At 44.3% G+C, this 16834-nt stretch overlaps 1 protein-coding gene across 4 annotated transcripts in view; it reads right to left on the bottom strand.

The window, feature by feature from the left end:
• The window catches only part of cep112 (centrosomal protein 112), a gene marked incomplete at its 3' end in the record, with an annotated part of 95644 nt that overhangs the window by 9689 nt on the left and 69121 nt on the right, over window positions 1-16834 (bottom strand). For all 4 annotated transcript variants that reach the window (XM_080488156.1, XM_080488153.1, XM_080488155.1 and 1 more), the window contains one exon: window positions 14888-15037. In XM_080488156.1, the coding sequence (XP_080344282.1) occupies window positions 14888-15037 (150 nt within the window). The remainder of the gene's footprint in view (window positions 1-14887; window positions 15038-16834) is intronic.

The following is a 16834-nucleotide window of genomic DNA, read 5'->3' as shown; positions in this document are numbered from 1 at the left end:
AAACAGCTCGAAAAATCGGTGCGGTGGTGTCATGTGTAAGTAACACAGAATGATAGATGCTGATTTACAGTTCTATTGTTTCTGGCAAGAGAACCAGGTCTGATCTGAGTGAGAGGCTGCTCCAATATCAAGACTGTAGGAAAAAGCAGAGGGATGAGACCTTCCCATGAAGACAGAGGGACGGTGTGGAGAGATGCAGCTTTATGATTAGTTTCTCAATGTTAAAAGGCTAATAATAAAGCCCCGACTGCAATTACTGGGAAGCTGCTCTTATTAAGTCCAGACAAATTCCCGAACAAGGACACATGGAAAGAGACATTCTGAGTAAACAAAATCTAATTTTGTTTTTGTAAAACCACAAAATTAGTTTCTTCTTTCGAAGCAGTAAAAAGGTAACCAGTGCATGACGTCGTCAATAGGAACCACTTTTTTTACATGTGTTACAAAAAATAGGTTGATCAGACTTCTCCCCAAGTTGCCAATAAAGAATTCACTCTGTTTTGCTTTTTAAGGTTCAGGCAAGAAAAAAAATGGTGTGATCTCACTCACAAACACACACCAGAGCCTCCTATGTGTGTGTGTGTGTGTGTGTGTGTGTGTGAAGGAGGGAGAGAGGGAGAGGGAAAGAGTGCATAGACATTTTTTTTCCCTCTTTCTGCCTTTAAGTGATAGCGAGGCGCAGTTCCTGCGTACAACGAAGAACCAGATGTCTCGAGTCCACATATGGACACTTCATCTTTGATTAGGCTGCATAGAAAGCAGAGGGTGATATGTGCACACAGGCCTTTACATGAAAAACTCATGCAGGCGCGCGCGCACACACCTCAAACAAGTCTGTGGGGCACTGGTTAGCATCAGAATCTGCAGTGTCTCCCCCCTACCGGAGTTGAGTGAGGAGGCCAGGTGTTGGCTTGTTGATTCTCTGAGCAGGGAGAAACATAGTCCAGGTGATAGGCATGACTGCCTGATCCACAACCCACTCCGCTGACATAAATCACACACAGACTGTAAAGCTTCAGGGCCAGAATGAACTTTTGTATAGCAACTCTCTGAGAACTCCTGACAGAAGAGGAAGTACGAAAGAAAAGGTGGACAATGCACGTGAAACCAAAATATAACAAGAAGAGAGACGGAGAGGAGCTCAGAGAGCGCATGCGGGAATATGATCCGGGTCTCAGCATTAAGAGTTGTTTAACGAAAGCAGGTCCACAAGTTTTGGAGTAATCTTGTTAATTAACCAACCAACCAACTAACAGACCAACGAATAAACCAATGAACGAACTAATGAACCAACAAATCAACAAACTAACTAACCAACTGCGATGAAAACATATAATGGTTCAAGAAACTACAAAAAAAACCAGCTGATACAACTTGGTAGCTGGAGAGTGATAGAAAGATAGAAAGTAATATATGACCCCCCCCCCCCCCCACCATTAATATTCAATAATTGAAATTAAATTGTGTCACAGTATGAATGAACGTGAGCTGCAACGCTGCAGGTAATTCCACTTTATCGTTGATCTTTTTCCTGTGCTGTGCGCACATTCATCCTCATTAATAGGCAACCATGATTTTAGCACATCTCGAGGTCAGTTTCAGCTCCTCAGCATGAAAGGCGGCTGCTTTCTAGCGTGCTTAACCTATTAATCAGGGTATTTCTTAGGCAGCCATGGCCACGTCGAAGCCCACATCTCCAATGAGTGCAGCCCATTGCCTTCAATTTCATCATTTCATTTTGTTTATTCACGAATCAAAGGCTCATTGACACTGGAAAAGCATTTTCAGCGGGGTAGATGCCATTTCCACAAGTTTTCAGATTGTTGAGGAGGCATTCAGATGCAAGGCATATCCCCCCTTTTAAAGATTTTTCTTTTTTCTTATCGGTGGTCTAAGAGCTAAGATAAAATGTATTGCAGCAACGTTGGACAAACTTGACTGAGCAATGTGTTTTAGCCCAAATGTTCCTTGAACCATTTGTGGCAAGTCTACTTCTGTGAAGTCGATTATTTCGCCGTGAGCAATGACGCCTTCCTCCAGAGAAGTTCCTATCTGTAACCCTAACACCTCCAGCTATGGCTGATGTGATACGTGATGGCACATCAAGGGGATGACGGAGACCCTGACGGGACTTTCTAAAATCAACCTCTAATTCTCCACACAGCGACGGTGACGCAGCATTTCTGGACCATGTCTTCTGGGAAGTAATGCTGACTGGAGGGCCTCACTGGTGACGCGTTTTCCCTTTCTTGTGGGTTCTACTTTTTTTTGATGTACTGACAACAAGACCAGGGGCAGAAGTTCCACACTTGTCATTTCATTAACAGAATCATATGGGACAGTTCTGCAGATGAAAAGAAGCGCGGTGTGACTCAGAAAGGGGCTTTGGGAACGTTTAGTCATGATAACCGTCAGACAGTACGCTCATATTACATGAAATTAGAAAAGGATATCACTCTTTGAAAGGCAGAAACTTGGAGACACCCTGTGAACACCTCCACTTCAGATGGTGTCACATTTATGTGGCTGATGACAGTTTCTCCAAGACTTCGCAACAAGTCACATCAAAACCCTTGAGTTCATGGATCCTTTTCTGTAATAAATCAGTAATACATAGAAAAAAAAACATGTTATAGATTTAACATACAGACAAGATGCAGGTCTTTTTTTGCAGCGTTGAGCTTGTGAAGGTGTGCGAATGGCAACGTGTAGAAGATCAAGCTAAAGTGTCTCCAGATGTTTCGGGTGATATGGTCTTTATCAGTCATGCTGACTGGGACTATTGAGAACAGGCCAGGAAGCGAGGTAAATCTCATTTTGTTAGGTAGCGTGGAAAGATGAAAAAAAGATGGAAGACAAAAGTACAAGAAGGAAAAAAACAAAAAAAATAAAATACTGCCAAACGAAACGAGAAGCTTTGGAGAATAAGAAAGAAGAAAGGTCAAAAAGGTAGAAAAAGAAACTGAAGTGGAAGAGGAGGAGGGGGGGGGGGACCCGTGAAGGAGACGAACACGTGGCCAGAATGAAGCGATGGGGGCAGCGGTGAACCACCACTGCACAGTCCCACAGTTTGGAGCTTGAAGGCCTCTCTCACCTCTCCATCAGCAATGTGTCTCAGCCTTTCATTCCAAACTTTGGCTCAAAGGATTAGCAAAGCACACGCGCACACAGGCACCAACAAACACACCGCTCAGAGCAATCTATGCAGGTATAGGCATGCATTAATATTAACAGCAAAAGTTCTAAAAATGTGAGTGCTACACAGTCAAATGAGTGCACTTACTGTGTTGTATGCATGCACACACACACACACACACACACACACACACACACACACACACACACACACACACACACACACACACACACACACACACACACACACACACACACACACACACACACACACACACACACACACACACACACACACACACACACACACACACACACACACACCAATGCCTGAGTCATCTTTCCTGGGTGGTCCTCCTGCGCAGATAAGGCAAGCATGTTTCCCTAGGGTGAAGTAAAAGCAACAGAGGGCAGGAAAAAAAGCAAAGAAGAAAGAAGGGAGGGAATAGTGGGAGGAGGAAAAAAGGCCAGGGGCCTCTTTAAACTTGGTGTTTTGTTAGGAGCTGAGCTGCTCTTCATGTGCGGCGGGGCCTTCTATTTGCAGCGTGCTGTCAGAAGTTTCTCCCAAAGTCTGGATTAAAGAGATCCTCTAATGACACTGAGGCTGGACGACTTCAGACAGCAGCAAAAACCTCACACTGCACCGCCTCCAGCCAAGGACACACACACACACACACACACACACATGCACGCATGCGTGCAAACACACATACACACAGACAGACAAGCAAAGGGTAAGAAAAGATACATTCACGAGGGGCACAAAGCACACAGACATACATAAGCAAAGACATGGTATGTGGACTGCGCCCACACACGCACACACACACACACACACACACACACACACACACACACACACACACACACACACACACACACACACACACACACACACACACACACACACACACACACACACACACACACACACACACACACACACACACACACACACACACACACACCAATAAATAAACTGGAACTTCACCCGGTAGAGCGCAGACCTTCGCCAACGCCACATTTGTTTGCAGAACCGAATTAGCATTGCTAAAAGGATAACCATTAGCTCATACCGATGCTAACGCGGTAGGTCAGGTAGCTACATCACTGTGTGAAACAGTGAGCAGGGAGCATCTCCATGGTAACAGATGCTGATCTCCCTTGATCTCCTCCATGAGGTACCTCTCTCATCTGCTATGTATGGGAATTCTTCTTGCAGTTTTTTGGGGGATTTATTTGGAAACGGTTAGACCTTCCTGACCAGCAGGTTTTCAAACATTACTGTGGAACTTTAACCACAGAGCAAATTCAATAATCTTACTTTCATAGCTTTAAAGTATGCAGAAATGTAGTCTGTGGCAGAATTGGATAAAAACGGGAGAAGGAGAAGACTCCTGAGAAAGACGCAGGATGGTCTCTGGGAGAAGGACCAACTCCTGCAGGACGGTCTCCGGGAGAAGGACCAACTCCTGCAGGACAGTCTCCCGGAGAAGGACCGACTCCTGCAGGATGGTCTCCGGGAGAAGGACCAACTCCTGCAGGACGGTCTCCGGGAGAAGGACCAACTCCTGCAGGACGGTCTCCGGGAGAAGGACCAACTCCTGCAGGACAGTCTCCCGGAGAAGGACCGACTCCTGCAGGATGGTCTCCGGGAGAAGGACCAACTCCTGCAGGACAGTCTCCGGGAGAAGGACCAACTCCTGAGAGAGACGCAGGAGGAGCTCCGGGACCAGAGAAACAGTCACCAGTCTCACCAGGCTGAAGCTGAATCTGCTCGCATCACCTTCAACAACCTCAAAGAGCAGTTCCTCCACCTCCAAATAGAAGTGAGAAAGAAGGGTGAGGAGGTCAAAAAGTTGAACTCCCTCATGGAGACCACTAAGGCTGAAAAGGAGAAAGCAGTGGCCACTGTGCGGGAGAGGGAAGCCGCAGCTAAAGACGCTGTCCGAAATACCCATGAGAGGACAGTTGAACATCGCACTAGGGAACTCACCACCACGAGGCTTAATGTGAAGGATTCCCTCAAGGAGTGGGAGGACCGCTGGGCCGATCGAGAGAAGCAGTCGGCTTCACAAATCTCACCTCTGCATGAGGAGTACCAGGAAAAACTGACAGTCCTTGCAAAGGAGAGCGCGGAAGCAGCCACCAATTCCGAGTACAACAAGGTGGCGCTCGTGGAAAAGAACCTGGAATTTCAGGCAGAGCTCACTAAAGTGAAGACCAGGATGCACGTCATGGAGGCCGAATGGAAGAGGACACTTCAAGCTCTGGAACAACAACTGCAGAGCGGGATTAGGGTGAAGGAGGAGACCGTCCAGCAAAAAGAGGAGCTGCAGAAAAGGTCCAAACAGGCAGAGGAGACCTGGACGGCCAAGGAGGAGAAATGGATGGAGAACAAGAGGAGGACCGCACTGGACTTTCAGGTTCTCATCAACCAGATCGTCAAGCTGACCGAGCTCGCCTCCAGGAGTGGCATGGAGAAGGCCAAGATGAAGAAGGCAGAGGAGTGAAGGACTGGAGACGGAGGCTGCATCCGAATAGTTCCTCCTACCTCCTTTCCTATCTCCTTTTCCTCAACCCCGAAAGTGTTTAAGTGACGGCCATGATAAGGAAAGTTCAAATTGTCAATAAGCTAAGGAAAGGAGGCTCAATGCTTCCTTTAGAACTTCCTTTAGCACAGGAAACACTGATGTGTCCTTTTCCAAAGGAGACAAGATCATGCTGCCCCAAAATTCCTTGCGGCAACAACATTTAAAGGGACCCGCTCATCCAAGCATTCAGGGAAACTCACGATGACTCGACGCAGATCATGCTAAGTTACTGTCGAACTAAGTTACAGGGAACCATAGAGGCGCGGACTCAGGGCTTTACAAAACCATCATTTTATGTGTAAAATTGCACATGTGGACTTACAAATTAATTTTCTCTCTCATACAAACAAATGACATAAATACACACACACACACACACACACACACACACACACACACACACACACACACACACACACACACACACACACACACACACACACACACACACACACGTAGGCACCCATACACCGGCTTTAGCAGAACAAGGCGGTGTTTGTATGTGTGGCTACTGATCTAATAGTAAATAATAAAGGAGGTGCTGACCTCAAGGTGAGATGGATGGCCAGAAAGATGAGCACAGACTTTCTTTTAGCTGCACTTTTATCAAAGCATTGTAGGAAAGGTAAAGAAGTGAGCGTACGAGAGAAGCTGTAGGAGGAGGAGGAGGAGGAGGAGGAGAGAGGTCTCCCTCCTGAGGTGTTAGAGAAGAGAAACTTTTGCTGATGCTTTGCCATCTGTCCGTGTGCAGGAATGAGAAGATTTGGTTTAGCACGTCGGCCAGGACAGCCCGTCTGAAAGATAACACTGATATTGGTGTGAAGTGACTTGCTTTCAGTGCTCTGATGCTTTCCAGCGCTCTTCCCAGAGTTGATTTGGAAGGGAAGTGGGAAGATGCTGTGATCGCAGCAGTAGTGGAACTCTCCCCCAAAACAGCAAATGGAAGGGTTACCTCGCATTTTGCAGCGTGCACGCGCGCTCCCATATGCGCAGTTACTCCGGCGACTCTCCCAGCACTGATGAAAATAGTAAGACAATTGCTGCGCTAATGAAGACATGTTGCAACCGAGCTGAGCCCACGGGGGGAACACACTGTTCTCTATCTTTCCGTCTGTGTCTCTCTCAGCCGCTGTGAGCTACAGTAGAAAGAGAATAGGAAACAGCTCTGAAATATGCACCATATGCCACATGTGTGAGTGTGTGTGTACATGTGCATTTATTCTGTGTATCAAACAGTATATCATTTAATGATGCTTAAGTTTAGCTTTAAACTCTTGACTTCTTAGGAAAAGTAAAATGTTATTTATTTTTTTATTTATTTTTTTTTAGGACTGAATGTTCCGGAAAAAAAAAGTCAAGATATTGCGACAATCTCAGCTTTATTACGTTTCAAGAAATCAGCTGAAGTCAGTTGCATCCTTTTGTTGAGTTCTTACGTACAAAACATCCTCTCTGGTTGTTTCAAGTGTTTTATAGGAAAGTTGGAATTTGAATTGTACATCACATAAAAAAAAAATAAAAAAAATCGGAACGTTTTATAATTGTTTTGTTTTTGAGTTTTCAGTCCATTTAGAGTCTAGTAGATCTTTAATCACGACAACCAGAAAATAAAAGACAAGAAAAAGTGTCAATTTTTCCAATCGGCTTTTGCTGGAAATGGTTGGACTGCAACCAAGTTGTTTTTATCTTTTTAATTGAATTTTTTTACACCAATTTTCCTACAAATGAGTCTTGTAATTACTGTGAAAACCACTATGTGAATTTTAAACAGTCATTACTTTAGTTTTTATTATTTTTTTGGACCCTCACTTCTCTTACATAATCCCAGTATGACACTGTCACGGATTAGGAGCGGCATAAACACTCGGATAAGACAGTTTTAAGTTCAGGTGTCTGTGTTTGAGTGGAATCATTTTCTAACGTCTTCCTGTTTTTAATCAGTCATCTGGAGCTGTATACATCAGATTCTTCAAAGAGATGATCTCCAGCCAAGGACGCACACACAGGATGTGAGGTCACCCTGATTCCTTTGTACTCCAGCATTAGGCTTGTGGCTTGGTGAGTAATTTGTTTGTTGTGTGCGAATGGAGTGTGGTCTCTCTCTCTAAACTATGTACTTCCCACGTTCCATTGTAGCATCCGGCAGTGTTATCGTTCTCTTACTTCCACCTCCTCTGATATGAGGATCAAACACAAGTGGGGAATCGGCCTACAGCTGGAAAAGTCGTCATCAGCTACTACAGTTGTACAGTTGCAGACCCCGACACAAACATGAATAAAGACACAATAACTGACGGACACTGCTGCAGACAAAATAATAAATAATCCTCGGAGTGAAGGAGAGAGTATAAGACTTAATTCCATGTGTACATAATGTTCATAAATCCACAATTTTCTTTGTGGCTTTCTTGATAAAGAGTTGCAAATGATTGTATTTGACAATGATTAAACTGCTTAAAGTAGACGGGGGGGGGGGGGGGGGGGGGGCTCGAGGAGTTATATTGTTTTATTGTATCTGAATCTGTACATCCTAATTTAACAACATTGTCAACATTACTCAGCAATAGCTCCCTACTGGAGCAAGTTTTCATTCAAGTACAAGTACAAGTACAAGTAAACTTTCACTTTATCCTAGGTCCTGAATTTGATCACAGTTGGTGTTCTTTTCACATTGTGAATTTATAAATGTGTTCCCTAAGCAGAATATTGTTTCCTGTTTGATGAAAGTTAATATCGTTTACATTAAGGATACACTGGAGAGGTTGCCGGTCCATTTTAGGAATAACAGAGAGAAACAGGAAATGTAGTGCCACCAATTAATCCCAAATGCATGTCTTTGGGCTGTGGGAGGAAACAGAAATGCCAGAAGGAAATCCGAGCATGCTCAGGGAGAACATGCAAACTCCATGCATAAGAGCCACCAAAATGAACCAGAACTTGTGAGATTAATAACTGTGTGGCCCAGGGATGGGAGCTATAATATGATGTGACACTTCAAAAACAGGCCTAAGATGAATTAAGAGGCTGACTACCCCTCCTCAGATCACTTTGTCAGAATCGCAAAAGTGAATTTGATTATACTGATGATGATGTTTCTTAAATTCTCAAAGCATATTCAGATTTGTAAAATGAGGGCTGTTTATCTATTTGGGTAGAGAAACTGCAATATTGAAAAAGGATTAAAAGTTCTTTTTGTGAGTCATAATATTGGAAAAGAATATCCAAATGAAAATTATGCAAGCTGTATTCACAGCAATCCACACACACACACACACACACACACACGCACGCACACGCACACGCACACGCTCACGCACACGCACACGCACACGCACACACACAAGCACTGAGAGAAGGAGCTGATAAAGACACAGATGGTTAACAAACTTATGTAAACAAATGTGCAGTTCAAGGTTGACAAAGAGAGCTTGGATGTGTTCAAGGACGCGCACACAAACAGAAATGCACACTTGCATACACATAGCGATTGAAGCAGCTTTTTGCCTCTGCAGCAGAGAGTATCCACCACACCTGTTCTTGATCCACTGCTGCCATTCCTTCCCACAGGCAAAGTCATCCTTTCAACCCCCTCAGAAACTAATGCATATATAAGTACAGAACTACAGACAAACTGCAGCTGCTACAACTAGCCCCTTGAATGTGTACAAGTTTGTGTGTGACTGCGAGCGTGTGCAAAGAATTCCTTGTTATTATTATGCATGCACAAAGGCCCAGCACCTAGATCAGATGGACTGCATCAACTGTAAATCTGACAAGAAATACAGTGCACCTCATACGTATATTCACTGTCATCCTCAAACAATGTCAGACAATGGTCACTGTTGCATTATGTAATGTGTCTGCTGTCACTTCACCTGGAGGACGCTTCAGCAGGACCCTGGTTGAGCCAGGATCAAAGGTGTGTATCCCAGTGTGTGGGGGGGGGGAAACACTGACTCTGTGTGGGAATATGTTGGAGGAGGCAACACTTGTGAAAGATGCACTGTAGAGACGAGGGCACTAACTCAAAGCAAAAGTATCTTTGTGTGAGAATTTGAAGGTAGACTAAGACAGATAAAGACTTGGGGGACAGAGTATGTAGGCCTATGAGCACAAAGTTACAGGTGTGTGTGTGTGTGTGTGTGTGTGTGTGTGTGTGTGTGTGTGTGTGTGTGTGTGTGCATGGCAACACTCGGCAGGCAGAAAGACAGGAAGCGCTGCTGTGGGGAGCAGGAACAGCGGTGCTGATCAAAGCCCAGGCGGGTGACACTATGGGCGGAGTGCCATTGTTTATTCACCAGCCACCTCTCCCTTTTGGCAGGGCGAGGTGAGCATGTGTGCTGGTGTGTGTGCAAGTGTGTGTGCAAGTGTGTGTGTGTGTAGAGACAGACACTTTGAGACAGAAAGAGTTCGAAGATACAGAGTTGGAAAGATATGGTGTGAGAGGGAAAAGAGGGGCCAGTGAGAGTGTGTGTGTGTGTGTGTGTGTGTGTGTGTGTGTGTGTGTGTATGTGTGTCTTTGTACCTTTCTCTTGGCAGGCTAATGTGGGCTTCACTTCTGTCAGATTTGGCAGCTGCACATTTCAGGCAAGTGCACATGCACAATCATACAAACACTCTTACACACACCCACACACATTTTGTGCGTGCACACACACACTTATACGGAGATAAAAATGTCACTTGTGAACATGGCCACTAAAACGCACAGCATGTACTTAGGTAATAACCTCAATAATAAACTTCCAAATTTACCTCCAATCCCTTTATATCATTGCTGAAAAGCACGAAGGCAAACACTGGCATGAAACCACATGTAGGGAAAGACATGACATCAGGAGACAAATAATCCTCTAACTAAAACATTGGGCTGCGTCCCAATGTGCCCCCGTGACCCTTAGCATTCACCTCACCTGATATGAATAGAGTGGACAGTTGAAAGCAAATACGGAGCTTTCATCTTGCTTTCACCTTCATCCGTCCGTTGATACCGGCCCGGTTCCAGTGTATTTAAAACTGCACCGGTGATGCTTTGGCTGCTGTTATGAGATAATCGGTAAACTAAATTTAACTGCATCATGAATAGTATTTCACTCCCTCCTCTGATTTGGCTCCGTATGAAGGATCTGTAATTGTGAAGCGATGAATGGGAGTTTTCAAAAGCTTACGACACTTCAGCTTTCTTTCTGATGGAACATAACACCTTATTCAATGAGAGACTGAAAAATGAGATGACCCTCGCTACAACTGTATACTAGAAGGTCTTGGATTAACAATACAGAAATGTACTGCATGGTATTAGTAAAACAAAACTATTGCTGCAATGCTGTGGAGCTTTGATCGTCCATCTGGACAGAACATTCAATATACAACTATTTGCAGCACACATTATGATATTTAACCTATTTGCTATTCAGACAAAGCGGAAAGGGCATTCATAGCTGTGGCCCCTGTCTGTAATAACATGCCATGCAGGCACACTTTAAAGCACTCATGCTTGTTATGTGTGTATATACACATATAATACTCTCCCACGCACACCACACAAATACACTCCTTCATCTAAATGTCATATACACGTACAAAAAAACCAAGATTATGAGCATACTTAACTGTACGACCGTTATTCTAAAAAAAGGGGGTTTACGAGATACAAAGGTCTCCGCAGTTAACACCCACATTTAAGAAGTCCAAGTACAGTAGAGCCACAGAGGGAGCTAAATTCAGGCTAGAAACAGCAGAATGGGGCTGGTGAGGGAAAAAAGGGACATCTGATCCGGTGCAGCGTGCATTCAGAACAACTGTTTTGGGATTATCCCAATTCAAATGCGCGGCTAACTTTGATGTTATTTTCTTCTCCTCCCATTGTCTGAAGCCCCTCGCTCGCTTCATAATCCCAGCCCTTTGAAGTGAGCAGCATGGAAACAATGTCAGCAGGCGACACACTCCCTACGATGGCCCGCTGACAGCTCTGCGCCATTTCGCTCTTTCTTCCTCTCCCTCGTTCGTCTCAATCCCCGCAATTCCTCCATCCTTTTGTTGCCTCTCACACCCCTTTTTTCCCCTTCATTGTTCCCCTTCTCGCCCCGCTCCCTCTCCCGTGTCTTTCAAGTTTACATCAAATTCTTGCTTCACTTCTTTATCCCTTCACGCCTTATTTGCTGTTTGACCAGTCTTGCCTTCCACTCACCCACTGACTCTCTGCTCCCCCTCATGTCTGGTCTTTAATAAGCGATTCAACCATTAATTGGTGTCTCATTAGCGGGTGGTTATTACGGGGGGTAGGGGGTGGGGGATTATAATAATGAGGAGATAGATAATGGAAACAGAAAGCTGTTGTCTGATTCCAGCACAGACGCCAAAGCCCGTGCCTTGTAACGCAGGCTACAAGGGGGAAAACTGCGTGTGCGCGCTGTGTCATGGTACACTTGGATTACAAGCAACAAAGCCACTGATCATGCTACAAGTGCAGCCAGCTGTAGAAGCTCGAAGTCTCTCTTAACATTGATAATCAAGCTGCGATGCACGCTGATGATACATATTTGTGTCAAAGCCAAGAGAATACTGTTATAGTAAAAAATGTCATTGTGATACCGATAAGCAGAAGTGAATGCTGTAGCGGTTTTTTTGTATTACCCAGTTTGACAGTGAACTCAGATTGAATACAAAACTATTGTCTCAAACGTTAATAAGGCAGGGAAAAGAATTGCATTGAGTGTATCGCTCCAGACTGAGAATCGGGTGACAAGTGATTCCCACCGAACTTAACATGTTTGTATCTTTGTGTCAGAAATCCCATTAAAAATACGTTCCTGCGGCTTTATTCATCACAGTGTGAACATCCCGTTAAAAGAAGAATATGTCATTTTAAGAATGAGAGTGAGAAAGATTTCTAAGGTTTGTATTCTCAAGGTGAAGTTACATCATCCTGAGCTTCTTCGATGGATCTGGACTGAATAAACTACTGTCAGCCTTTACTGTCAATCATTTATGTATGAAAACAAGATGTCTCACAGTGGGACTGAGTTAACCACTTCTCAACAAACCTGACATGTAAAGAGAAAAGTGTGGCGGGACCGAGGCCCCTTAAGGCCTGGACACAGCACAGACCTGAGGGGAGACTCGCAGAGCTGCACGCTTTACTATAAGAGGCAGCTGCAGCCACAAACAGACCAGGTTGTGTTTGGAAACATGTCGTGATCCCAGACACAACAACTCTTTATTTAGTGAGCCACACCTACCGCTACGGCGAATGTATTCCTGTCTGGTTGCTAAGGAAGAGGCAGAAGAAATTCGGAGAAGAAATCTGAATGAACTTGGATGATTACCAGAAAATACCCAAACAAAATAAAGACTATTTACAAATAGTTGTATGGTAGGCAGGACAGCAGAGTTTGAAATCGTATTTATTTTTTTTTTTTTTTTAACCAAATGTGAAAAACTGAGCCTGAATATAAATTTTAAACTGTAAAAGCAAATGACAGTCGTGATAAAGAGAGGCCCCGACTTAAGAAGTGGGGTGCAGCAGACAGATTTATAAGGTTCACCCAGACACAGAGCACACAAGCCACTTTAAGACACTATGGAGTTTGCAACTAACCATAAAAATGACAGAGCACATGCATACAAACTGCGACTGGGCCTTAACAAAAGAAAAGCGACCCGTGTCGACTCTATAAAAGTCAGATGCAGACAAGGCTTTTTTAGAGGATGAAGTTTACTGACACATCCCCCCCTTTTTCTCCGAGTCTAAAGGATTGCTTCTGTGTGTGAACAGTACAGAGGCTGCTGCCATAGGACAGGAAGTGTGTAAGACTACCAGTACTCAAAGAAAAGAAAGACAGATAGATAAAGTGTTCGGCCCCCGGGAGACTGACCAACACTGGCATAATTGCAGCAAGTGGTTCCTTTTTCCCCCCCTATAATCTCTCAATACAACTGACAATGTATAATGAACTATATATAATGAAGGAACTGATTAGAAGAAAGTCTGATGTTAAAACAGGAGGGTTTCCCGAGCCAAAAGTCAGTTTGACATAAAGTGGGCAAACTAATATTCCGATTCTGCGAGTCAGGGAAGTGTCAGCTGTTCTATTTAACTTGAATTAAAGCATGTTGCTTTGAGGTGTTCATATCTCAAATGGAAACGGACAACAAGTCAGGCCTAAATCTGCAGATAATGATAAACTTATCGTCTATAACTAACACCCAAATGAATTTAGCAGTCTCGATGGAGGCAGTTAGTATCGTTCATAGACATCACCTATGCATCTTTGTGCGGTTATGAGATAGCAATAACGGTTTCCATTTCTAAAACGCTTTGCATGTCAGACCACGAGTGTGTGTATTTTTCTGTAACACATCCACCTATGTATGTATGCACGCAGATAAAAGTATCCTGTAGACAAGCTTTTTCTTCGATGTTTTGTCCCACTCAGTCTCTGCTGTATGAAAAAAAAAGTCTCTGCATGTGAACCCGATGATGGTGTCGTACACGTTATCGGAGAAGCGATGCTAATTTAATAAAAAAGAGCGAGTGGCACAAAGTATTGCCAATTTACTCGCGCACGTACACAACTATTTACTATGACCATAGTACACAGGCGCAGTAGTAATGGTTCAGAAAAGTTCAGTTTTGCCTGTTTCCACGGAGACGGAGCGTTTCCAAAAAGCTTCACTCTGGAAGCCGTTTGGATAAAGTTCTGTTTTCAGTGACCAGAGGTTTACCGATTTCACCTGAAACGTTGTTGGGGACTAAGCGTGCCTTCACGCTGGGCGGATGAGAGCGTGGCGGTAGTTTGGTGCAACTAGATCTAAAACTGAACTGACAGGGTAGAGCGACACGTTTCCATGACTACTGGATACAATGACGTACGCATCATGGTATGTTCCTCATAGATCGGCATTATTTTTTGCCTTCATGTGGCTGTTCGATGGAACAATCTCTTCATGAGAACATGGCATACACTTCAGGTTATAAAAGTTGACTTTAGGCAGGAGGTTTGAGTTCCACGGTGGGTCTCCCAGCAACAACCCTTCACTGCCACTTGCTCTCCCATGTGCCACACTGTGGCGGTCCTCTACTGCTTGTATGTGGCGTTAAGATTAACTGTGAGTGTGATAGGTTAAATGCGGAAAAGACTTTGGCCCACACTGACCTTGTTGGCCTGATCAGCATGGTGAGTAAATGTCCTCCGCTCCTCCTCCCAGCGGCCAGTCGCATCCCCAAGTTGCTTCTCCATTGCTCGCTTCAGACGAACCACCTCCTCCTTTGAATCGCACGCAGACGTTTGGAGCTCTGCAATTAGCTGTTAGAGAAGAACAGACGAAATTCGTCATGTTGAATTCATCCAAAGCTCGTTTTACTTTACAGAAGTAAAAGACGAACTTGAAATATTAACATACGGTCGACCTGCTGTATATGCACCTGTGGTGTATGTACCGTCTATGTTTGTGTTTGAAAGAAACAGACACAGAACAGCAATCAAAGACAGAAATCCTTCTGCCAGAAGCAAAATGCAAAATATGTTTCCAAAACAAAACGTTGTTCTGATTTGTTTCATTTCGCTGGTCTCGCACAAAAAAAAACAAAAAAACAAAATAAAACCCACCCTGCATCAGATCGGAAATGCATTTTACATTTGTCATGGATTCGGATGAGGCTAACAATCACCTTGAAACGCTGCTTTTTCCCAGAGTCTCATGTCTCATGTCTTTTTTTGAGACGAGACAGGAGACACAGAAGAGAGAAAAAGAAGAGTGAGTTTAAAAAAAAAAAAAAAAAAAAAAGACAGACAGGAAGGAAAAAACAACTTCCTTTTTGAAGAGCAGAATGACTTTGTGTTGGTGAACTTGCGGTGCACACCAAGATGAAAAGGAAGTGCCTGGGCTTTGAAAACCTCCAGTCAAAATTAACATTCTATTTAAGCCACTGTCAGAGAAAGGCTGAGGGAAGATGAGAGAGAGTAAAAGAGAGAGGGATGGGAGAGAGAGAGAGGGGGGGGTCTGTTAGGGGGGGGGGGGGGGGGGTGCAGCAGCTAGCTCAGGGCTATACAGATAATTGTTTACCGTGTAGAAACTCTGGAGGACTAGCCTTGTTGGAATTGTGTGGGAGTAAGGGAGCTAAAGTGGCGTGGGTCGACCACAGACAGAAAGAGACAGTAAGGGGGTGGCGAGGGGTGAGAGGGAGATTAGGCTTATTTTGTCAGTGGGGCAGCCACATGAAAGCAACAAATGGCACATTATTATGGGAACATCATTTCTGCTTATAATGATTATTTTGCAATATGGATTCGCTGCATCTGCGGGTCCTCAGCCCCCAGGCGGTGGCGGCACTCTAAACTGGTGAACTCAGCTGTCTGTCTTGTTATTTCTGTATATATACACACACAACACGGCACCTTTTTTCTCCGTCTGATAGTCAGCCAGGCCTTTTTAAGTCTATAATTGGTCTGGTGAGACTTGTCTATTTTCCCAGCCTGCTGGCTTCACTGTTTAGGGCTGAAGGCAGACTCGCCTCTTCATGAACCTGAGGTAAAATAAAAAAAAAAAAAAAAAAAAGAAGAAAAGGTGGGGGGGTGAGCATGCCTGGTGTTTATTCACCTGTTTGTTAATGGAGAGGTGACTAACGAAGACCACAAGATGATGTTGAATCAACAGAGTCTGGTGCAGCTTCTTTTGTTTCTGCATGCACGTCATGCATGACGTGACACGCCCAACAGTGCCACATGCGGGAAAAAAACTAGATTGGCTCACGAATCAATTCTTACTCTGATTTTAAAGATATCGCAACCAAATGATTCACCAGCTATTTGTCCATCTTCTTGTAGCGAGTCCTGCGTGGCGTCGGAGTCTATCCCAGCTTATAAAATGGGGAGAAGAGGGTTTACCAGGCAGGTCAGCAGTCAATCACAGGGCTGACACAGAGAGACAAACAATCATCCACGCCTCGGGGCAATTGGGAGTGGCCAATTAACCCTAGGCTGTGTTCTTTGAACTATTAGGGGGAAAAAAAAAAACCTACCTGGAGAAAACCAACAATTCAGATGCTTCACAACAATCACTTATTGTGGTGGGTGTCTTTAAAGTCTCTTCATAAAACCTCA

Source organism: Lipophrys pholis, assembly GCF_963383615.2.
Source record: "Lipophrys pholis genome assembly, chromosome: 19".
Classification (NCBI taxonomy): Eukaryota; Metazoa; Chordata; class Actinopteri; order Blenniiformes; family Blenniidae; genus Lipophrys; species Lipophrys pholis.
Note: the sequence above shows the minus strand (reverse complement) of the source record. Positions and strands in the feature narration are given on the sequence as shown.